We start from the raw sequence: 24,780 nt of genomic DNA, 5'->3' as shown, positions 1-24,780 counted from the left end.
GGGATAATTGAGTGAAACTCTTTCCACACTCAATGCAGATAAATGGTTTTTCACCAGTGTGAGTTCTCAGGTGTTGATTTAAGTTGGATAACTGAGTGAATCCCTTCTTGCATTCAGGGCAGATAAACGGTTTTTCACCAGTGTGAGTTCTCACGTGTTGATTTAAGTTGGATAACTGAGTGAATCTCTTCCCGCACTCAAGGCAGGGAAATGGTTTCTCTCCAGTGTGAGTTCTCTGGTGTTGATTTAAGTTGGATAACTGAGTGAATATCTTCCCACATTCAAAACAGGCGAATGGTTTCTCCCCAGTGTGTTTGCGCCAGTGAACTTCCAGACAGGATGGAAATCTGAATCCTTTTCCACACTCCACACATTTCCATGGTTTCTCCATGGTGCCAGTATCTTTGTGTCCCTCCAGACTGAAGGTTTAGTTCAATCCTTATCCAGACACTGAACAGGTGCAGTTTCTCCTGCTTTAAACGATGCAATGTCTGTTCAGTCTGGGTAACTAGCGAAAGCTGTTTCCAAAGTCAGTTTCCTGGAACACTCTCACTCAGGCGCACTTGCATCCCAGTGCTTTTCCAGTCCCACCAGTGTTTGAAATTTAAACCCTCAGACAAACCAGAGAAACAATTCCTTCTCCTCCCACAATCAGAGGGCAGTGATGTTCAGCTCCTGACGAATGGTGCGACTCTGTCAGACTTTGACCTGATGTTCTGTTTGGGTTTCACGATGTAAACCCTCCTCTTCTAATCCCTGTAACAGAAGAAGATGATAAAAACCCTTCACCGTCAGTGAAGTAGAGAAATCGCAAGCAGACAATTACAGTTTTTGTGGTGTGTTGTCCCCTTGGTTCCCTCCAAGTTATGAATCCCCATAACGCGCGCGCAGACTCTCTCCGTGCCATCATCCCCATTGGATTGAAATCCCAATAAAACACTGGATAATAATTTCCAACTCATTCTGACCAACTGTAAACTGCTGTGATCAGGCTTTTGAATGGACTTCTTTAATGTTCATGTTCATGTTTATATTTATCTCTCTCTCTGCAGCTGTAACACTGTATCCTGCACTCTCTTCTGTCACCCTGTTGCACTTACACAGTGAGACAACACTTTTCACTGTACCCCAACACACGTGACAGTAACAAATCAAACCAAACTGGAGACGAGACTCTCTTGGACGCGAAACATTTACTCTGCACAGACGCTGCCAGACCTGCTGAGATCTTTCCAGCAATTCCTGTTGCGACAATACCCCCCTCACCCCGACCTCGACTTGAGGAAGCTGCTAAAATGGCGACCGCGCGTGCGCAGTGTCGGGCAGGGCGGAATTCCGTGCTGCGCATGCCCTTTCCCGCACGGGGCGGCGTTTGGATCATTGACGGAGAAGCGGGACCAAAAGGTAGGGGTAAGGGGAAGGGGGCGGGCCTGGCCTGGACGACAGCGCTGGTCCTCCAACCAATCGGAGTCAATGAAGGGGCGGGACGGGACCGCGGAGCGAAGCATGCGCATCGCTGCCCCTGGAAGGAGCGAGGGCGGCATTTAAAGGGACAAAGGGCAAAACCTTGAGATAGGAACATGCTCCCCAACCCCACAATTAGAAACTGCTTTGACAGCGGGCTAGAAGAGGAGGATTTGTGCACAGCAACTTCCACCCATTAAAAAAAAAATTGGCTCTTTTGAATTTTATCCTGGACTGACAGTGAGGGAGTTTGCAAATTCCTTTCACAGGGAGTTGGAATGAACAGGGAAATAGGAGCAGGCTTGGGTCATTGATCCTCTCAAGCTATTTTAAAAGATCAAGGTCTCCCTGCCCCAGGCTTTAACTCCACTTTTTTTTTGCCGTGTCCTCAAAGCCATCCTCACCTTGACATTCAAAAAATCTATCTGCATCCTCTTTCATTACTTTCAGTCACCTAGCCTTCATAATTCTCTGGTGTAGAGAATTCCAGAATTCGCCATCCTATGAAATGAGCTGCCAGAGGAAGTGGTGGAGGCTGATTCAATTACAACATTTGAAAGGCATCTGGATGGTTTTATGAATAGGAAGGGTTTACAGGGGTCTGGGCCAAATGCTGGCAAATGGGACTAGAATAGGTTAGGATATCTGGTCAAAATGGACGAGTTGGACCAAAGGGTCTGTTTCCGTGCTATACATCTCTTTTACTCTAGTCCCATTTGCCAGCACTTGTTGTGAAACTTGAAAGGGTTCAGAAAAGATTTACAAGGATGTTGCCAGGGTTGAAGGATTTGCAGATTCCTTATATCTTCCTCACAATAGCAGAATGGGAGGATTATCACAGAGTAAACTCAAAGAGAAGAGTTTGGCCCCTCTGAATTACTATCCCAGACTGAGAGTGATTTTGTTTTGTAAGTACATTTTAATGGACATTGGGGAGAAACATTTTCAGGTGGAAAACTGTTAAAAATTTCGATTTGATATTTGGAGTGAGTCACTCGATTCAGCACGATCTGAATATCATCAGCACTTTGACTGTTGAAGCAAAGGTTTGTTTTTGGAAGAAGATTTCAGATCCGTATCACTGAAGCACTGAGATATTCAGAACACTGGTTAGGCAATGTCGTGAGCATGTTTTTTTTTACTTTGGGGCAAAATATCTCAGGAAGTATCTGGTGGGGCGACAGATACACTCACATGATACCTTGACTCCACCTTCGACAGAATGTTTCAAAATCATTACCTGAAAGGAAAAGGGTAGGTAGGTGATCAGTATCGCCTGCAAGTTCACCTCCAAGTCACAATCTATCTTGACTGTTCCTTCGCTGTCGCTGGGTTAAAATCCTGGAACGCTCTCCGCAGCAGGGTCTCTGCACACGGAGGACTTCACAGTTCAAGAAACATAGAACCTAGGAGCAGGAGGCGGCTATTCAGCCTTTCCGAGCCTGCTCTGTCATTCAATATGTTCTCCCAGCCTCCTACTTCCTGATGAAGGGCTTATGCCCGAAACATCGATTCTACTGCTCCTCGAATGCTGCCTGACCTGCTGTGCTTTCCCAGCAACACACTCTCGACTCTGATCTCCAGCATCTGCAGTCCTCGCTTTCTCCTGCTTGTCTACCTTGGATTCCAGCATCTGGAGTTTTTTTTTGTCTCTATTCGATACGATCATAGCTGATCCTCGACCTGAACACCATATTCCTGCTTTCTCTCGATAACTCTTGACACTTTAATGTCTTGACATTCACCTGTCTCTTTCTTGAATATTCTCGATTTGGAGACGCCGGTGTTGGGCTGGGATGTACAACGTTAAAAATCACACAACACCAGGTTATAGTCCAACAGATTTAATTGGAAGCACTAACTTTCAGAGTTCTGCTTCTTCATCAGGTGGTTGTGGAGAATAAGATTGTAAGACACAGAGTTTACAGCAAAGGTTTACAGCGTGATGTAACTGAAATTATTTATTGAAAAAGACCTGGATTGTTAAGTCTCTCATCTTTTAGAATGACCATGTTGGTTTCAGTTCTTTCATATGTAAATCGAAAAACTTTTTAAAAATGTTATGGCTTTACAAAATTATGAGGGGCATAGATAGGGTAAAATAGGCAAAGTCTTTTCTCTGGGGTCGGGGAGTCCAGAAATAGAGGGCATAGGTTTAGGGTGAGAGGGGAAGGATATAAAAGAGACCCACGGGGCAACTTTTTCACACAGAGGGTGGTACGGGTATGGAATGAGCTGTCAGAGGAAGTGGTGGAGGCATCTGGATGGGTATATGAATAGGAAGGGTTTGGAGGGATATGGGCCGGGTGCTGGCAGGTGGGACTAGACTGGGTTGGGATATCTGGTCGGCACGGACAGGTTGGACGGAAGGGTCTGTTTCCATGCTGTACACCTCTCTGACTCTATTAACAAATGGTGTTACGTTGGCCCAGATAATGTATTGAAGGTGTTAGCTCCCTGTGTGAGGCAGTCTGTGCCACAATGGTCAGACTGATTCTAATCCACAACCACCTGATGAAGGAGCAGTGCCCCGAAAGCTAGTGCTTCCAAATAAACCTGTTGGACTATAATCTGGTGTTGTGTGACTTTTAATTTTGAATTTCTCAGTGTCCTGACCTCCGCAGACCTCTGTGGTAGCAAATTCCAGAGGTTGAAGAAAGCATTTCTCATCAACTGTGACTCCTGTCTCTGGACTCCCCAACTTGGGAAATATTCCTCCTGCTTCTAGTCTCTCCAACCTTGTTAGTATTTTGTACATTGCAATCAGATCCCCTCTCATTTTAATAAACCTGATTGAATACAGGCCCAACTGAACCAATCACTCCTCATAGCACACTGCTACAATCCCTGGTATCAACCAAGTAAACCTTTGTTGGAGTCCCTTTATGGCAAGTAAATATTCTGAGACCAAAACTGGCACAATTACTCCAAATGTGGTCAGACTAAGGTCTTGTATTGTTGCAGTATTTTTTAACTCAAGAGGGCAGCTCACTACCAGTTTCTCCAATGCAAAAAAGATAATCAGAGGGTTAGATAGGGTGGACATCCTTTTTCCTCGGTCGGTGATGGCAAGCTCGAGGGGACACAGCTTTAAATTGAGGGGTGATAGGTATAGGACCGATGTCAGAGGTAGTTTCTTTGTTCAGAGAATCGTAAGTGTGTGGAATGCACTGCCTGCAATAGTAGTAGACTCAAGATTCAAGCGGTACTGCAAAAGCACAGCAGGTCAGGCAGCATCCGAGGAGCAGGAAAGTCAATGTTTCGGGCAAAAGCCCTTCATCAGGCTATTCCTGATGAAGGGCTTTTGCCCGAAACGTCGATTGTGCTGCTCCTCAGATGCTGCCTGACCTGCTGTGCTTTTCCAGTACCGCTCGAATCTTGAGTCTAATCTCCAGCATCTGCAGTACCCACTTCTGCCACAGTAGTAGACTCGCCAACTTTAAGGCCATTTAAATGACCATTGGATAAACACATGGATGGAAATGGAGGCCGGTGAGTCTCACTTCTGTTGTGGGCAAAGTCTTAGAGAGAATTGTAAGGGATAGGATTTATGCACATCTAGATAGGAATAATGTGATCAAGGATAGTCAGCATGGTTTTGTGAAGGGCAAGTCGTGCCTCACAAACCTTATTGAATTCTTTGAAAAGGTGACGAAGGAGGTTGATGAGGGGAAAGCGGTAGATGTGGTATATATGGATTTTAGTAAGGCGTTTGATAAGGTTCCCCATGGTAGGCTACTGCAGAAAATACGGAGATATGGCATTGAGGGTGAGTTGGAGGTTTGGATTAGGAATTGGCTGGATGGAAGAAGACAGAGGGTAGTAGTTGATGGCAAAGTTTCTTCATGGAGTGCCATCACTAGCGGTGTTCCGCAAGGATCTGTTTTGGGACCATTGCTGTTTGTCATTTTTATAAATGACCTGGAAGAGGGGTTAGAAGGTTGGGTGAGCAAGTTTGCGGATGATACGAAAGTCGGAGGAGTTGTTGACAGTGAGGAAGCATGTGGCAGGTTACAGCAGGATATAGAGAAGCTGCAGAGCTGGGCAGAAAGGTGGCAGATGGAATTCAATGTAGCTAAGTGCGAGGTGATTCACTTTGGGAAGAATAACAAAAAGATGGGGTACTGGGCTAATGGTCGGATACTTGGTAGTGTGGATGAGCAGAGGGATCTTGGTGTCCATGTACACAGATCTCTGAAAGTTGCCACCCAGGTAAATAGTGCGGTGAGGAAGGCATATGGCGTACTGGCTTTTATTGGTAGAGGAATTGAGTTCCGGAGTCCTGAGGTCATGATGCAGTTGTATAAGACTCTGGTACGGCCGCATCTGGAATATTGTGTGCAGTTTTGGTCGCCATACTATAGGAAGGATGTGGAGGCATTGGAACGGGTGCAGAGGAGGTTTACCAGGATGTTGCCTGGTATGGAAGGAAAATCGTATGAGGAAAGACTGAGGCACTTGGGGCTGTTTTCACTAGAGAAAAGAAGGTTTAGGGGTGACTTGATTGAGGTGTACAAGATGATTAGGGGGTTAGATAGGGTCGACAGTATGAACCTTTTCCCGCGTATTGAGTCGGGTATTACAAGGGGGCATAGCTTTAAATTAAGGGGGGGTAGATATAGGACTGATGTTAGGGGTAGGTTCTTCACTCAGCGAGTCGTTAGTTCATGGAATGCCCTGCCAGTAACAGTGGTGGACTCTCCCTCTTTATGGGCATTTAAGAGGGCATTGGATAGGTATATGGAGGATAGTGGGTTAGTGTAGTTTAGGTGGGCTTGGATCGGCGGAACATCGAGGGCCCAAGGGCCTGTACTGCGCTGTATTCTTCTATGTTCTAGTGTAGGATAGATGGGCTTCAGACTGGCTCTATCGGTAGGTGCAACATTGAGGGCCGAAGGGCCTGTACTGTGCTGCTATGTTCTATGTTCTAAAAACTGAAAGACAAGCCAGCAATGTCCACATCTCATGAAAGAATACAAAACGTTATCAGAGGTAAAGAATTGAGTCTGGGCCATCTCCTTCTACAGCAATCCAGTCTAATTTCACTGCACTATCCCCAGAGAACTACAAGATATTTCCAACAACTGCTGATCCCATTTCCTACTGCCAGCTGTACAAATTATTCGTTCATGAAGCTCAATTTCACAACCTGCCTTGGTTTTGTTGTGTTCTCTTTGACTTCTACCTCCCGAATAAGCATTTCACAGGGCATTGGAAAGGGAGTTATTTGCAGCCTGAAAGCTCAAACCAAACATCATATTTAGACTTGACAGAAACACTCAATTCATCATAGAGTCAGAGAGATGTCCAGCACGGAAACAGACCCTTCGGACCAACCCGTCCATGCCGACCAGATGTCCCAACCCAATCTAGTCCCACCTGCCAGCACCCAGGCCATATCCCTCCAAACCCTTCCTATTCATACACCCATCAGTCCTGAATATCATTGGATTTTGAACATAGATCATCTGTGGACGATCCTTCAAACGATCACCTCCTCTGTCACCGTGGAGTTTCAGGCACACCAGCAAAACCCTGGAAGTACAGGCCCTTTGGAATGGGATGCAATTCCCTTTCTGATCTGGATACTCGTCAAGTAATCACACTGGATTTATCTGTTCCAAGTGTGGGAATGGATTCACTCATTCAACAGCCTTCCCTCCCTAACCCCCCTGATCAGACAATCAATGAGGAACTCTTAAATGCCTGTGTGTTGCATGAAGGGCTGTAAACAGTCCAGAGTTAAGATGTCCCATCGACATGTACGCAGGGGTTCAGGCGATCATCTCCGATTACTGTGCACCAGCGAATTCACTAGCGAGAGACCATTCAGCATGGAGAACGGACTGACTCAGTTATCCAAACCGATCGTGCATCACTAAGTTGCTACTGAGGAGAGACCTGTGAAAAGCCCATAATGGAGGATGTTCTGTAAAAGCCTCATGGAACAAATGCCCTATCAACGTGTTCGCACGAATGACAGCCTACTCTGGGTTCAAGTGATCATTTCATCAGACTGTATACAGGTTCCATGACCATCCGTTACTTCTCTCACAACACAGCAGGCAAACAGCCTGTCGGGGTGTGGGTGCTGTGATCAAATGAATCTCTCCTGACACTCAGAGCAGGTGAACAGTTTCTGTACTGATGTATTTCCACAGTGCGCAGATTTCTGAATCCCTTCCCACAGTTTCTGTAATTTCGTCCAGCTCCTCAGTCTCCACAAATTGAATAACTGGTTGGAGTTTCAGCCACACACACACACACTTGTACAATATCACCCCCGTTGTGAATGGAGTGTTTTTTTTCCCAGGTCAGCATAACCAGTTAAAGCTCTTTCCACGGTCTGTGCTCGAGAACACACTCACTCAGTACGTGTCACTGATTAAAGGGGGAGAAAGTGAGGGCGGCAGATGCCGGAGACCAGAGTCGAGAGTGGGGTGCTGGAAAAGCACAGCAGGTCAGGCAGCATCCGAGGAGCAGGAGAATCGACGTTTCGGGCATAAGCCCTTCATCAGGAATTGTTGATGAAAGGAGTTTCTATCATTAGTTTATTGGAACATTCTCAATGCAGTGAATGCATGTCTTGGTACTTGTCCTGTCACACTAACGATTGAAATCCTTCCCCTGAGACAAACGTTTTTTTATTCCACATTCAAAAGCTGATGATATTCAACACCAAATGAATCAGGACCTATCCAGTAAATGGTAGGACCCTAGGTGGTGCTGTCGAACAAAGAGGACTATAGGTACACAGTTCCTTGAAAGTTGCATCATGGGCAGACATTTGAGGGAGCAGGAGAATCGACGTTTCAGGCAAAAGCCCTTCATCAGGGATGAGGCTTGTGGGCCAGGGGCTGAGACTGAAATGGGAGGGGGGTTGGGACTGGGACTGGGAGGAAGGTAGCTGGGAAAGCTGACGTAGATGAAGGTGGGGGAGAAGGTGATATGTCAGATAGGAGGATGGAGCAGATGGATGGGAAGGACGATGGACAGGTCAAGAGGGCGGGGCCGAGTTGGAAACTTGGAACTGGCATAAGGTGAAGGGAGGGGAGATGAGGAAACTGGTGATATCCACATTGATCCTGTGTGATTGCAGGGTCCTGAGGCAGAAGATGAGGCGTTCTTCCTCCAGACGTCAGGTGGTTAGGGTTTGACGATGGAGGAGGCCCAGGACCTGCACATCCTCAGCGGAGTGTGTGTGGGAGTTGAAGTGTTCAGCCACAGGGCAGTGGGGTTGGTGGGTGCGGGTGTCCCAGAGATGTTCTCTGAAACGATCCGCAAGAAGGCACCCTGTCTCCCTGACGTAGAGGAGACCACATCGGGTGCAACAGATATAGAAGATGACATTTGTGGAAGCGCAGGTAAATTTATTTCAGATGAGGAAGGATCCTTTGGGACCTAGGACAGAAGTTGGGGGTTGGGCACAGGTTTTGCACGTCTTGCGGTAGCAGAGGAACACAATGTTTTTGCCTCGATTGCTTTCTATGGCTGTGAATTCCTCAGGGCCAGCACTCCCCGGTGAAATCATTTCTCGTCTGTCCTAAAATGATTACCCCCCCTTACTGTTATATATGTGGACTCCCTTACCATTGGGAACATCCTTCGCGCAGCCAAATTGTCTAGCCCTGTGAGAGTTTTACAATTTTCTATGAGACTCCTCCCCCCTCATTCTTCTAAACTCCAGTGAATCACATAAGACCATAAGATGTAAGAGCAGAGGTTAGGCCATTCAGCCCATCAAGTTTTTCTCTACCATTCAATCATGGCTGATAGGTTATTCCCCCATTTTCCTGCTTTCTCTCTGTAACCTTTGATCCCCTTGGCAAACAAGAACATCTCCATCTCAGTCTTTAATATACTCAATGACCTGGCCTCCACAGCCTTCTGTGGCAATGAATTCCACAGATTCACCGCTCTCTGGCTAAAGAAGTTTCTCCTCATCTCTGTTCTAAAGAGTCTTCCCTTTACTCTAAGGCTGTGTCTTTGTCTTGCCTGCCAATGGAAACATCTTCCCAACATCCACTCTGTCCAGGCCGTTCAGTATTCTGTTAGTTTCAATTAGATCTCCCCTCATCCTTCTAAACTTCATCGAGTATAGACCTAGAATCCTCAAACGTTCCCCATCTGTTAAGCCTTTCATTCCTGGCATCATTCTCGTGAACCTCCTATGGACCCCCTCCAGGGCTTTCCTGAGGTGTGGGGCCCAAAATTGCTCACAATACTCTCAATGTGGTCTGACCAGAGCCTTATAAATCCTCAGAAGGACACCGCTGCTTTTCTATTCTAGTCCACTCGAGATGAATGACAACATCTGTATTTATCTTCCTAACTGCTGACTCAACCTGCAAGTTTACCTTCAGAGAAATCTGGCCTAGGACTCCGAAGTCCCTTTGCACTTCAGATTTCTGAATTTTCTCCCCCTTTAGAAAACAGTCCATGCCTCTATTCTTCCGACCAAAGTGCATGACCTCACACTTTTCCACACTGGATTTAATCTGCCACTTCTTTGCCCACTCTCTGAACCCGTCTAAATCTTTCTTCTGCCTCACCCCCTCCACCTATCTTTGTATCGTCTGCAAACTTAGCCCGAATGCCCTTGGTTCCTTCATCCAGATCATTAACGTATAAAGTGAAAAATTGTGGTTCTCAACACTGAGCCTTGCGGAACACCACTAGTCACCGGCTTCCATCCTGAGAAGGTCCCTTTTCTCCCAACTCTATGCCTTCTACCAATCTTCTATCCATGCTAGCACCTTGCCTCTAACACCGTGGGTCCCTATCTTACTCAACAGCCTCCTATGCAGCACTTTGTCAAAAGCCTTCTGGAAGTCCAGGTAGATAACATCCATTGGCTCTCCTTGGTCTAACCTACTTGTTACCTCCTCAAACAATTCTAGCAGATTTGTCGGGTATGACCTCCCCTTGATGGAACCATGCTGACTTTGCCCTATTTTACCATGCACTTCCAAGTCTTCAGAAATCTAATCCTTCACAATGGGCTCCAAAACCTTACCACCAACTGAAGTCAGGCTAATCGGCCTATAATTTCCCATCTTTTGCTTTAGTCCTTTCTTAAACAGGGGGTTTTCCAGTTCGCTGGGACCCTCCCTGACCCCAGTGATACCTGAAAGATGACTATGAAACTTCCAGCATTGCTTCAGAACTCAAAAGCTGTTTCTGACCAGTGCAGACTCTAATCCTAAATGACTCAATCTCTCCTCATACGTCAGCACTGCCATCCCAGAGATCAAGATGGTAATAGAACATAGAACAAGACAGCGCAGAACAGGCCCTTCGGCCCTTGATGTTGCGCCGACCTGTGAACTATTCTCAGCTTGTCCCCCTACGCTACCCCAAAATCATCCATGTGCTTATCTAAGGATTGTTTAAATCTCCCTCATCCTTCCTTGCACTCCCTTTATAGCAAGAACATCCTTCCTTCGATAAGGAGAACAAACTTGCACGCAACATTTCAGGTGTCCTTCTGATGACACGAGGCATTAGTCACTTGCGAGAGGTGTTCTGTGTAGCACAATTCATACTTTATGTATTACATAACAGAGGGAAAAGTCACAGCACATGGAGTCATAGTCATAGAGATGTACAGCATGGAATCAGACCCTTCGGTCCAACCCGTCTATGCCGACCAGATATCCCAACCCAATCTAGTCCCACCTATCCCTCCAAACCCTTCCTATTCATATACCCATCCAAATGCCTCTTAAATGTTGCAATTGTACCAGCCTCCACCACTTCCTCTGGCAGCTCATTCCATACAGGTAACACCCTCTGTGTGAAAAAGTTGCCCCTTAGGTCTCTTTTATATCCTTCCCCTCTCACCCTAAACCTATGCCTTTTAGTTCTGGACTCCCCGACGCCAGGGAAAAGACTTTGCCTATTTACTCTATTCTTGCAGCAGATTAATATTGAATGGTGACTGTCAACCACTGTAAAGGCATACTGACTGTTGCAGACTCTATGGCTGAAAACCCATACGCTGCAGATCTCTATGACTCAGATGTTTTTTTTTCCCCTCAATACTTGACAGCAGTTTCGTTAGATTGTTAATTCCAGATATTCTTTCCTTATGAATTTTAATTCCACTGCCTGTCATAATGGGATTTGAATGTAGGACCCCAGGGCATTACCACAGACCTTTGGATGACTAGTTCAGTCACCAGACCACTCCAGCACCGCCTCCAACCAGCTACAGTGTGTCCTGACAAAAAGCAGGACAAATCTCATTCGGGCAGTTACTCCCTCATTAGTCTAATTCCAGCCGTCGGAAAACCGATCACGAGTGACGTTGACAGCACTGCGAAGCACTCCGCCTGATCACTGGGTGGTTCAGTTCAGATTCCACTCAATGCTATGACCAATAAAAGAAAGCATACCAAACGCCACCTTCACTATCCTATTTACCTGCAACTCCACTTTCAAGGAGCTATGAACCTACACTCCAAGGTCTCTTTGTTCAGCAACACTCCCTAGGACCTGACCACACGAACTCTCCAAAGAGCATCCCACCCAGGCCTAGACTCCCACAATCCCATATTTTCCACGGTTAACTCCTTTTCCCAAAATGCAGCACCTTGCAATTACCTAAATTAGACTCCATCTGCCACTTCGCCGCCCATTGGCCCATCCTGGCTCAATTAGCTGGACTGTTGGTTTGCAGAGCAGTGTGATGCCAGCAGCATGGGTTCAATTCCCTTCACTGGTTTGAGGTTACCATGAAGGACTCTCCTTCTCGACTTCTTCCCTTGCCTAAGGTCTGGTGGCCCTCACGTTAAATCACCACCAGTCACTTCTCTCTGATAAGAGAGCAGCCCGTCTGGTCAGTAAGTGTGTAGTGACACAACAAGAATCCCTAAGGTGCTGAAAGAGGCCATTTGGCCCATCACATCCACACAAACTCTTGAAAGAGCATCCCACCCAGACCTAGACTCCCACGATCCCATATTTACCACAGTTAACTCACCTAACCTGAACACTGGTCAATTTACCATGGCCAAACCACTTCACCTGCACCTCTCAGAGACTGGGAATGCTGTGGCAATTAGCTTACCTCCTGTGCCCCCCAAAGTCTGTCCACCATCTGCAAGGCACAACTGGGAATGCGACGGTAAGCTCTGTTTGTCTGGATGACAGCAGCACCAACTACGTTCCCAAAACTCAACTCCACTCAGGACCAAAGGAGCCGAGTTGATTGAGACTCAATCTGGGAGCTTCAATCAAGATATCCATAAAGATGTTGATGCCTTTATTCCTCATTGCTTGCTTCATGTGCATAATGCCATTGATGGACTCAATACTGCCTGATCCCTCCATACCTCTGAGTTGGTAGCTCAGTGGTTAGCACTGCAGCCTCACAGCACTAGGGACCCGGGTTCAATTCCAGCCTCGGGCGACTGTCTGTATGGAGTTTGCACGTTTTCCCCGTGTCTGTGTGGGTTTGCTCCGGTTTCCTCCCCCAGTCCAAAGATGTGCAGATTAGGTCAACTGGCCACGCTAAATTGCCTAAAGGGATTTGTAGGTCAGGTGCATTAGAACATAGAATATAGAACAATACAGCACAGAACAGGCCCTTCGGCCCACGACGTTGTGCCGAACATTTGTCCTAGCTTAAGCACCCATCCATGTACCTATCCAATTGCCGCTTAAAGGTCACCAAAGATTCTGACTCTACCACTCCCACAGGCAGCGCATTCCATGCCCCCACCACTCTCTGGGTAAAGAACCCACCCCTGACATCTCCCCTATACCTTCCACCCTTCACCTTAAATTTATGTCCCCTTGCAACACTCTGTCGTACCCGGGGAAAAAGTTTCTGACTGTCTACTCTATCTATTCCTCTGATCATCTTATAAACCTCTATCAAGTCACCCCTCATCCTTCGCCGTTCCAATGAGAAAAGGCCTAGCACTCTCAACCTATCCTCGTACGACCTATTCTCCATTCCAGGCAACATCCTGGTAAATCTTCTCTGCACCCTCTCCAAAGCTTCCACATCTTTCCTAAAGTGAGGCGACCAGAACTGCACACAGTACTCCAAATGTGGCCTAACCAAAGTCCTGTACAGTTGCAACATCACTTCACGACTCTTGAATTCAATCCCTCTGCTAATGAACGCTAATACACCATAGGCCTTCTTACAAGCTCTATCCACCTGAGTGGCAACTTTCAAGGACCTATGTACATAGACCCCAAGATCCCTCTGCTCCTCCACCTCACTAAGAACCCTACCGTTAACCCTGTATTCCGCATTCTTATTTGTCTTTCCAAAATGGACAATCTCACACTTGGCAGGGTTGAACTCCATCTGCCACTCCTCAGCCCAGCTCTGCATCATATCCAAGTCCCTTTGCAGCCGACTAGAGCCCTCCTCACTATCCACAACTCCACCAATCTTCGTATCGTCTGCAAATTTACTGACCCACCCTTCGACTCCCTCATCCAAGTCATTAATAAAAATTACGAACAGCAGAGGACCCAGAACTGATCCCTGCGGAACTCCACTTGTAACGGCTCCAGGCTGAATATTTACCATCTACCACCACTCTCTGACTTCGACCGGTTAGCCAGTTTTCTATCCAATTGGCCAAATTTCCCTCTATCCCATGCCTCCTGACTTTCTGCATAAGCCTACCATGGGGAACCTTATCAAATGCCTTACTAAAATCCATGTATACTACATCCACTGCTCTACCCTCATCCACATGCTTGGTCACCTCCTCAAAGAATTCAATCAGACTTGTAAGGCAAGACCTACCCTTCACAAATCCGTGCTGGCTGTCCCTAATCAAGCAGTGCCTTTCCAGATACTCATAAATCCTAGCCCTCAGTACCCTTTCCATTACTTTACCTACCACCGAAGTAAGACTAACTGGCCTGTAATTCCCGGGGTTATCTCTATTCCCTTTTTTGAACAGGGGCACAACATTCACCACTCTCCAGTCCCCTGGTACCACCCCCGTTGACAGTGAAGATGAAAAGATCATTGCCAATGGTACTGCAATTTCCTCTCTTGCTTCCCACATAATCCTAGGATATATCCCATCAGGCCCGGGGGACTTGTCTATCCCCAAGTTGTTCAAAATGTCCAACACATCTTCCTTCCTAACATGTATCTCCTCTAGCTTACCAGTCCGTTTCACACTCTCCTCTTCAACAATACGGTTCCTCTCATTCGTAAATACTGAAGAAAAGTACTCATTCAAGACCTCTCCTATCTCTTCCGACTCAAAACACAGTCTCCCACTACTGTCCTTGATTGGACCTACCCTCGTTCTTGTCATTCTCATGTTTCTCACATACGCATAAAATGCCTTTGGGTTATCCTTGATCCTATCCGCCAAAGATTTTTCGTGCCCTCTCTTGGCTCTCCTAATCCCTTTCTTCAGGTCCCTTCTGGCTATCCTGTATCCCTCCACTGCTCTGTCTGAACCCTGTTTCCTCAACCTTATGTAAGCCTCCTTCTTCCTCTTCACTAGACATTCAACCTCCCTCGACAACCAAGGTTCCCTCACACGACCATTTCTTTCCTGCCTGACCGGTACATACTTATCAAGGACACGTCGTATCTGTTCCTTGAAAAAGTTCCACATTTCCACGACATCCTTCCCCGACAGCCTATGCTCCCAACTTATGCTCCTCAGATCCTGTCTTACAGCATCGTAATTACCCTTCCCCCAATTGTAAAACCTACCCTGTTGCACGCACCTATCTCTCTCCATAACCAAGGTGAAAGTCATAGAATTGTGGCCACCATCACCAAAATGTTCACCCACTAACAAGCCCATCACTTGTCCCGGTTCATTACCGGGTACCAAATCCAAAATGGCCTCCCCTCTGGTCGGACAATCTACATACTGTGTTAGAAAAGCTTCCTGGACACACTGCACAAACACCGCCCCATCCAATCTACTTGATCTTAAGAGCTTCCAATCAATATTTGGGAAGTTGAAATCGCCCATGACTACTACCCTGTGGCTTCTGCACCTTTCCAAAATCTGTTTCCCAATCTGTTTCTCCACATCTCTGCTGCTATTGGGGGGCCTATAGTAAACACCCAACAAGGTGACTGCACCTTTCCTATTTCTGACTTCAGCCCATACTACCTCTAAGGGCAGATCCCCCTCGAACTGCCTTTCTGCAGCTGTTATACCATTTCTAATTAGCAACGCCACCCCCCCTCCTTTTTTACCACCTTCCCGAATCTTACTGAAACATCTGTAACCAGGAACCTCCAACAACCATTCCTGTCCCTCTTCTATCCACGTTTCCGTGATGGCCACAGCATCGTAGTCCCAGGTACCGATCCATGCCTTAAGTTCAGCGACCTTATTTCTGATACTCCTTGCGTTGAAGTATACGCACTTGAACCCATCTCTGTGTCCGCAAGTATTCCCTGTCAGTGCTACCTTCTTCACAGCCTCCCCACATACTTGGACATCCTGACAAACAGCTAGCCTACTTGCTGGACTACAAGTCCGGATCCCATCCCCCTGCCAAATTAGTTTAAACCCCCCCGAAGATAGCTAGCAAACCTACCCCCCAGGATATTGGTGCCCTTCTGGTTCAGGTGCAACCCGTCCTGCTTGTACAGGTCCCACCTTCCCCAGAATGCAGTCCAATTGTCCAAATACCTGAAGCCCTCCCTCCTACACCATCCTTGCACCCACATGTTCAACTGCACTCTCTCCCTATTCCTTGCCTCACTGTCACGTGGCACCAGCAACAACCCAGAGATGACGACTCTGTCTGTCCTAGCTTTCAGCTTCCAGCCTAACTCCCTGAGCTCTTGAATGACCTCCCCACCCCTCTTCCTACCTATGTCGTTGGTGCCAACGTGCACCACGACTTCTGGCTGCACACCCTCCCCCTTAAGGATTCTGAAGACACGGTCCGAGACGTCTCGGACCCTGGCACCCGGGAGGCAACAAACCATCCGAGAGTCTCGCCCATGCCCACAGAACCGCCTGTCCGTCCCTCTAACTAGAGAGTCTCCTATAACTAGCGTTCTCCTCCTCTCCCCCTTTCCCTTCTGAGTCTCAGAGCCAGACCTCACGCCACAGACCCGGTCACTGCAGCTTACCCCTGCTAGGCTGTCCCCCCCACCAGTATCCAAAGCGGTATACCTATTGTTTAGGGGAATGACTACAGGGGAATCCCTGCACTGCCTGCTTCCTCCCCTTCCCACCTCTAACTGTTACCCAGCTACCTCTGTTCTCTGGCGTAACTATGTCCCTGTAGCTTCTATCTATCACCTTCTCAGCCTCTCGAATAATCCTCAGTTCATCCAACTCCAGTTCCAGTTCCCTAACTCGTTCTGTGAGGAGCAGAATCTGACTGCATTTCCTGCAGATGAAGTCGGCAGGAGTATTGGTGGTCACCCCTACCTCAAACATCCGGCAGGAGGAACATTCCACTGCCTGCGCTGCCATTACTCTACACTTCGTCTCCAAAGCAAGAACAGAGTAGCTTACCTGTGAACTTTAAAGTTAGGTTAGAGGAGGAGGATGGGAGAGAGGCCCTACTATGTAGGGCCTGGGGTACAGAACACACCCACTCAAATATCAATCACTTACCTTCAGGGGCAAATATAGGGTAGGGGTATATGTCTGAGTGGGTTACTTTTCGGAGGGTCGGTGTGGACTTGTTGGGCCAAAGGGTCGGTTTCCAGGCTGTAGGGATTCTTAAAAAAAAAATCTGGGAGCTTCAATCAAGATATCCATAAAGATATTGATGTTTTTATTTGGAAGGGTTCAGCATGAAGAGTTACAGGCAGCAGGCAAGAAAGTGTCCCTCAGTGAGAAACCCCTCAGAGCTCGCACAGACACGTGGGCCAAACTGCCTCGTTCTGCACCGTAACTATTCCGCAAACCTGATTCCAATCACCTTTAACACTCACTCCATCACTGACACACACACACAGGCCGCACTGTGCACTATCTACAAGAAGGACTGCTATAATTCATGAAAAATCCTTCGCCATTGATATGCAAACTTGTGACCCCTGTCATCCAGAAGAACAAGGGTGGCATTTTTAATTTTCAGCACCATCTACAGTTTCCCCTCCAAGACACACATCACCCTGACTTGGAACTGTATCAACCATTCTTTCACTGTCACTGGCTGAAATCCTGGAACTTTCTCCCTGATTATATTATGGGTGTCCCTCGACTGCTGTGGTTAAAGAAGCCATGAGGTGGAGTTGCCAGTGTTGGACTGGGGTGGACAAAGTTAAAAAAACGCACAAGTCTAACAGATTTATTTGGAAGCACTAGCTTTCAGAGGATAAAAGCAAATTACTGCGGATGCTGGAATCTGAAACCAAAAGAGAAAATGCTGGAAAATCCCAGCAGGTCTGGCAGCATCTGTAAGGACAGCAATGAGCTGATGTTTCGAGTCTAACTGACCCTTTGACAAAGGGTCAGTTAGACTCGAAATGACAGCTCTTTACTCTCCTTACAGATGCTGCCAAACTTTTCTCTTTTGGTTCTAGCTTTCAGAGCGCTGCTCCTTCATCAGGTGGTTGTGGAGTGTAAGAATCAGAGGACACAGAATTTATAGCAAAAGTTTAGAATGTGATGTAACTGAACTTCTATATTGAAAAAACCTGGATTGTTTGTTAAGTCTCTCATCTTTTAGAATGACCATGTTGGTTTCAGTTCTTTCATATGTCAATCCCAGAACTTTCTTAAAGTTACATTCTCAAGTGAACTTTAACAATAGATGCCACGCCGGCCCAGATAATGCATTGAAGGTGGGAGGTACCCTGTGCGAGGCTGTCTGTGCCCCATTGGTCATACTGATTCGTTGTCCAGTACTTTCCAGGAGCTGAAAAACTACACCATGTTCTTCACAGTCTGCAACACATTAACAATGAGGATGAGCACCTCGCCAAGACCTTCCCCACGCCCCCACTGCTCGCCTTTAAACAACCACCAAATCTCAAACAGATCATTGTTCATAGCAAACTGCCCAGCTTTCACGCCAATACCATACAACCCTGTCACGGTAGGCGCTGCAAGATGTATCAGAGTGTGGGCACGGATACCACCATTATACATGGGGACACCACCCACCATGGTAGGTATTTGTAACTCGGCCAACGTTGTCTATCTCATACGCTGCAGGCAAGGATACTCTGAGGCATGGTACGTTGGCGAGTCCGAGCAGAGGCTATGGCAACGGATGAATGGGCACCACACAACAACCACCAGCCAGGAGTGTTCCCTCCCAGTCGGAGAACACCTCAGCGATCTTGGACATTCGACCTCAGACCGTCGGGTGACCACCCTCCAAGGCGGACTGTGGGTCAGGCAACAACACAAAGTGGCTGAGCAGAGGCTGATAGTCAAGTTCGGTATCCACGGAGATGACCTCAACCGGGACCTTGGGTTAATGTCACACTACAGGTGACCCCACTGCACTACACACACATACAGACCCTCTCTCATACATAAGCTCTCTCATACGCTCACACACTCCCACACGCGCACTCTCACAGACTTATACCTCTTTACACTCACACACATACACGCGCTCTCACAGACACTCATACCTCCTCCACCCCATGCGCGCACACATAAAAGTCGGTGGGGTGCATTTGTACTTGTAGAAATACACTTTATTTTGCTCAAAAACTATATGAATCCATGTAAGATTCTGTAAATCCCTTTTTTAGATGAGAATCAGTCTGAACATTGGGGCACTGACAGCCTCACCCGGGGCACCTCACATCTTCAGTGCATTATCTGGGCCAACGTGGAACCTATTGTTAAAGTTCACTTGAGAATGTAACTTTAAAAAAAAAAGTTCTGGGATTTACGTACTGAGACCAACATGCCCATTCTGAAAGGTGAACAGACTTAACAAACAATTCAGGTCTTTTTCAATCTGTAATTTCAGCTACACCACACTGTAAACTTTTGCTATAAATTCTGTGTCATAAAATCTCTACAGTGTGGAAACAGGCCCTTCGGCCCAACAAGTCCACACCAACCCTCCAAAGAGTATGCCACCCAGACCCATTCTCCTATGACTCTACATTAACAACTGACTAATGCAGTCCTACAATCTTATACTCCACAACCACCTGATGAAGGAGCACTGCTCCGAAAGCTAGTGCTTCCAAACAAACCTGTTGAGATTATAACCTGGTGTTGTGTGATTTTTAACTTGGGACTATAACCTGGTGTTGTGTGATTTTTAACTTGGGACTAGAACCTGGCGTTGTGTGATTTTTAACGTGGTTAAAGAAGGCAGCTCACCACCACCTTCTGCAGAGCATTTAGAGATGGTCACTAAATGTCAGCCTCACCAGTGACACCCACATCCTCTGTGAAAGCTTAAAGGAAAACAAATCTGCACTCGGCATATCGGATACTTGCCTCTAATCACTGAGGCACTGAACACAAAAGCAGGGAGGTTAAGATGGGACTGGATATGACATTACTCAGGCCACAGCTGGAGTACCGTGCACAGCTCTGGTCACTCTCCTGTAGGAAGGTTGTGGAGATTTCCCAGGACATTTCTGATATGGATCAGTTTAACTATAGAGAGAGGCCAGATAAGCTGTGTCTTTTGATATGAAGCAGAGAAGGTTGAGGGGTGACCTGACTGAGGTCTACAAAATTATTATACACAGGGATGTTAGGAAAAAAGTCTTCCCCTTTAGCCACAGGATCAATGACACGGGGATGCGTGGATTTAAAGTAAAAGGCAGGAAGTTTAGAGGGGATGCAAAATCATTCCTGCCAGAGGCTGGTAGGTACCTGGAACTCTCTGCGTCCAGGCAGAAACTACATTTAAGAAGGATTTAGTTGAATGCTTGAGCTGCCATTGCACACAAGTGCTGGGAAATGGGATTAAAGTACAACGTTAAAAATCACACAACACCAGGTTATAGTCCAACAGGTTGAATTGGAAGCATTGGTTTCAGAGCACTGCTCCCTCATCAGGTGCTTGTGAAGGAGCGTCGCTCCGAAAGCTAGTGTACTTCCAATTCAACCTGTTGGACTATAACCTGGTGTTGTGTGATTTTTAACTTTGTACACCCCAGTCCAACACCGGCATCTCCAAATCGGGATTAAAGTAGATAGGGACTTGACAACTGATTTGGGCACGATGAGCCACAGGGTCTCTGTGTGTGCTGTAATACTCGATGAAATCTCTGTAATGCTTGCAAAATGCGGCCCACAGAACTGGATATGGCATTTCAGCTGAGACCAAACTAGTGTGCCACACAAATTTATTAGCTTAGATCACTGAATAATATATATATAGTAATCTAATAATTATTAGCTTACACTACTTTAGACAGAGTTCAACAAAATTAATAACTTAAACTACTTTAGATATATTAAAACACATAAACCTCACATCCTTTCACTCGTCAGGAAACCCGGTGATGGCTGGCACTTGGAGCTCAATCTCAACTCCCACGGCACCACGTGTGAACCCAATCCGCAGAAGTCCAACGAACTGTGAAAAGTCCCATACAATAATAAGATACTGGATCTTATGTCACGTGCTACACTGCCTCCTCTGAGTAGATTTCCTAAGCATTCCTCTGTGCTTGGTGGTCAAAAACTAGTCCCGGCGTTGCTGCAAATCAAGCTGTTCTTACGCCAAAAGGCCATCTTCTTGCGAAACTGCCGGTTCTCACTTGCTTTTCCGCTCTCCATCAGTGGTTTATTGCCATGTCCAATGAACCCTTAGCGATCTGGATTGGAGACATCATTTCGTGATCGACACACGACATCTGAAATCCTCAAACCAGATGATCCGACCCTCACACAAACACGGATGAATTGTTCAAAAATGGCAAGCTGATTATACACGTGATAAAGTTTGCAAGCCATTACACAAGTACATTATAGAAGCTGTTAGACCCACCCCCCCCACAGTCACTCATGACCTTGCTGATCCCTCAGCAGATCGGATGAGTGAGTGTATCATTTCGCACACTGTTGTTTTAAGTTGGAAACCTGAGTGAATCTCTTCCCGCACTCAGGTCAGGCGAACGTTTTTTCTTTCCAGTGTGACCTCTCTGACGTACATGCGACCTGCGAGTCTGAGCTAATCCCTTCCCACAGTCACAGCAGATGAATGGCTTCTCCCCGGTGCGAATTCTCCAGTGTTCACAGAACTTGGGTGACTCAGTAAATCCCTTCCAACACCCAGGGCAGGTGAAGAGTTTTTCTCCACTGTGAGTTCCGTGCTATGAATGTATGTCGGATAACCAAGTGAATCTCTTCCAGTGGTCAGAGCAGGTGGATGGTTTTTCTCCAGTGTGAGTTCTCCAGTGGTTTCACGTGAGCTCACATAACTTGGAAGACTGAGCAAATCCCCTCCCACACTCAGGGCAGGTGAACAGTTTTTCTCCAGTGTGAGTTCTCTGGTGGTTATGCAAGGTGGATGGCTGAGGGAATCCCTGCCCATCATCAGAGCAGTTGAATGGTTTCTCCCAGATACGAATTCTCCAGTGTTCATGTAACTTGGAAGACTGAGCAAATCTCCTCCCACACTCAGGGCAGATGAATGGCTTCTCCCCAGTGCGAGGTCTCCAGTGTTCATGTAAGCTAGATGCCTGAGCAAATCCCTTCCCACGTTTGGAGCAGGTGAGTCATTTCTCTCCAGTGTGAATTCGCTGCTGTACATGTAAGGTGGATGACTGAGTGAATCCCAGCCCACAGTCATAGCAGATGAACGTTTCGTCCCAGTGTGAGTTCTCTGGTGTTGGTGCAGCTTGAATGACTGAGCAAATCCCTTCCCACACTCAGAACAGATGAATGGCTTCTCTCTGGTGTGAATTCTCCGATGTGCACGCAAGGTGGACGTCTGAGCGAATCCCCTCCCGCAGTCAGAGCAGATGAATGGTTTCTCCCCGGTGTGAGTTCTCCAGTGTTCACGTAACTTGGAAGACTGAGCAAATCCCTTCCCACACTCAGGGCAGGTGAACGGTTTTTCTTCAGTGTGCGTTCTCTGGTGTTGATGCAAGTTGGACAACTGAGTGAATCGCTTCCCGCACTCAGAGCAAGCGAATGGTTTTTCTCCAGTGTGAAGTCTCTGGTGGTTAAGTAAGGTGGATGACTCAGCGAATCCCTGCCCACAGTAAGAGCAGATGAATGGTCTCTCACCGGTGTGGGTTCTCCAGTGTTCATGTAAGCTGGATGACTGAGCGAATCCCTTCCCACACTTGGAGCAGGTGAACGGTCTCTCTCCAGTGTGAATTCTCTGGTGGACATTTAAAGTGGATGACTGAGCAAATGCCTTCCCACATTCAGAGCAGACGAACGGTTTCTCCCCAGTGTGAATTCTTTGGTGTTGATGTAACTTGGATGACTGAAGAAATCCCTTCCCACAGTCAGAGCAGGTGAATGGTCTTTCTCCTGTGTGAGCTTTCTGGTGTACATGTAAACTGGTTGAATGAGTGAACCCCTTACCACAGTCAGAGCAGATGAATGATTTCTCCCCAGTGTGAGTTCTCTGGTGCATTTGTAAGCTGGATAAATGAGCAAACCCCTTTTCACACTCTGAGCATTTGAATGGCTTCTCCCCAGTGTGAATTCGCTGGTGTACACGTAAACTGGATGAATGAGCAAATCCCATACCACACTTGATGCAGATGAATGGTTTCTCTCCAGTGTGAGTTCTCTGGTGTATCTGTAAGCTGCACAAACGAGCAAATCCCTTCTCACATTTTGAGCAGGTGAATGGTTTCTCCCCAGTATGCGTACGTCGATGCACGTCCAGCCTGGATGGAAATCTGAATCCCTTCCCACACTCCACACATTTACATGGTTTCTCCATGGTGACAGGGTCTTTGTGCCCCTCCATATTGAAGGATCAGTTCAAATCTTATCCAGTCAGGGAACACCTAACCCTATCGCAGGTGCGCAGTTTCTCCTCTAAATAGTTTCTTAAAGTCTGTGTGTCTGGTGAAAGCGCTGTACACAGTCAGCTCACTGGAACACTCTCACTCAGGTGCGGCTCGGTGCTCTTCCAGTCGTATTGATGTTAGAAATCCTTCCCCTCAGACAAAGCAAACACGTCTCCTTCCACAATCAAGACAGCAGTGATGTTCAACTCCTGATGTTGGTGTCACTGTCAGACCTTGCCCTGATGCTTTGTTTTGGGTTTCCTTGATGTGACCCTCCTCTTCTAGTCCCTGTGACCAAACAGTTCACTGTCAGTGAGGCAGAGAAATCATTAAACAGACAATTCCAGTTTCTGTGGTGTATTTTCCTCTCTTGTTCCCTCCAAATAATAATTCCCCGTCCCCCACACTCTCTCTTTCTCTCTCCCACCCTCATTCCTGGGTGAAATCCCAATAAAATATTGGATAATTATCTCCAACCCATTCTGACTAATGGTTACAGCTGGAGACAAGACCCTGACCCCACTTTGAAGAAAGCTGCTAAAATGGCGGCCGCGCATGTGCACAGCCGTTCGGGGAGCAAAACCATGCTGCGCAGGTCTGCTCCCGCACCAAAGGGCTGGATGATTGACGGATAGTCAAGTCCAATAGCGAGGGAGGAGGCGGGCCTGGAGGACCGGAGGACAGCGCTGGTCCTCCAACCAATCGGAGTCAATGAAGGGGCGGGACTGGACAGCGGTGCGAAGCATGCGCATCGCCGGCGCTGGAGCTGGAAGGACCGAGGGTGGGATTTAAAGGGACAAAGGGCGGAACCTTGAGACAGGAACATGCCCCCCATCCCCAAGACCCCAGTTAGAAACTGCAGCTGGGAACTGCTTTGACAGCGGGTTAGAAGGGGAGGATTTGTGCACAGCAACTTCCACCCATGAAAAAAATATTGGCTCTTTTGAATTTCTATCCTGGACTAAAAGTGAGGGAGTTTGCAAATTCCTTTCACAGGGAGTTGGAATGAACAGGGAAATAGGAGCAGGCTTGGGTCATTCATCCTCTCAAGCTATTTTAAAAGATCAAGGCCTACTTACCCCAAGCTTCAACTTCACTTTTTTGCCAGTTCCTCATATCCCTCAACACCCTGACATTCAATAATCTATCTAAATCCTCTTTAATTTCTGCCAGTGATCTACCTTCCACAATTCTCTGGGTAGGGAATTCCAGACCTTCCCTTTCCTCGGATAAGCAAATGTCCTTCCCTCTATTCTGTAAATAGATTAGATTAGATTACATTACATTACAGTGTGGAAACAGGCCCTTCGGCCCAACAAGTCCACACCGACCCGCCGAAGCGCAACCCACCCATACCCCAACCCCTACATTTACATTTACCCCTTCCCTAACACTGCAGGCAATTTAGCATGGCCAATTCA

General features: G+C 47.0%; 2 protein-coding genes across 3 annotated transcripts in view; both read right to left on the bottom strand.

Annotated features, from left to right (window-relative positions):
• LOC148143526 (uncharacterized) overlaps positions 1 to 23,875 on the bottom strand; it is a 59,383-nt gene extending 35,508 nt beyond the window's left edge. Inside the window, exon 1 of the mRNA XM_087974262.1 lies at positions 23,593 to 23,875. The gene's annotated coding sequence lies outside the window, so the exon portion shown is untranslated. The remainder of the gene's footprint in view (positions 1 to 23,592) is intronic.
• LOC122543639 (uncharacterized) lies at positions 391 to 23,599 on the bottom strand. Of its 2 annotated transcripts, none has more exons than XM_087974264.1 (2): positions 20,857 to 23,599; positions 391 to 756 (listed from the first exon to the last, which is right to left on the bottom strand). In XM_087974264.1, the coding sequence occupies exon 1, from the start codon at positions 23,314 to 23,316 to the stop codon at positions 21,556 to 21,558; it is 1,761 nt and encodes a 586-aa protein (XP_087830390.1). In that variant the 5' UTR covers positions 23,317 to 23,599; the 3' UTR covers positions 391 to 756; positions 20,857 to 21,555. The 2 variants fall into 2 exon arrangements, with proteins under 2 accessions (XP_087830390.1, XP_087830392.1); XM_087974266.1 differs by lacking the exon at positions 391 to 756 and adding an exon at positions 12,968 to 12,987.
• Positions 23,876 to 24,780: the final 905 nt, after the last annotated feature.

Source organism: Chiloscyllium plagiosum, unplaced genomic scaffold (assembly GCF_037043375.1).
Source record: "Chiloscyllium plagiosum isolate Xiang-an unplaced genomic scaffold, Cpla_swu_hap1 HiC_scaffold_27, whole genome shotgun sequence".
Taxonomy (NCBI): domain Eukaryota; kingdom Metazoa; phylum Chordata; class Chondrichthyes; order Orectolobiformes; family Hemiscylliidae; genus Chiloscyllium; species Chiloscyllium plagiosum.
The sequence above is the reverse complement of the archived record's forward strand: the minus strand, read 5'-3'. Positions and strand labels throughout refer to the sequence as shown.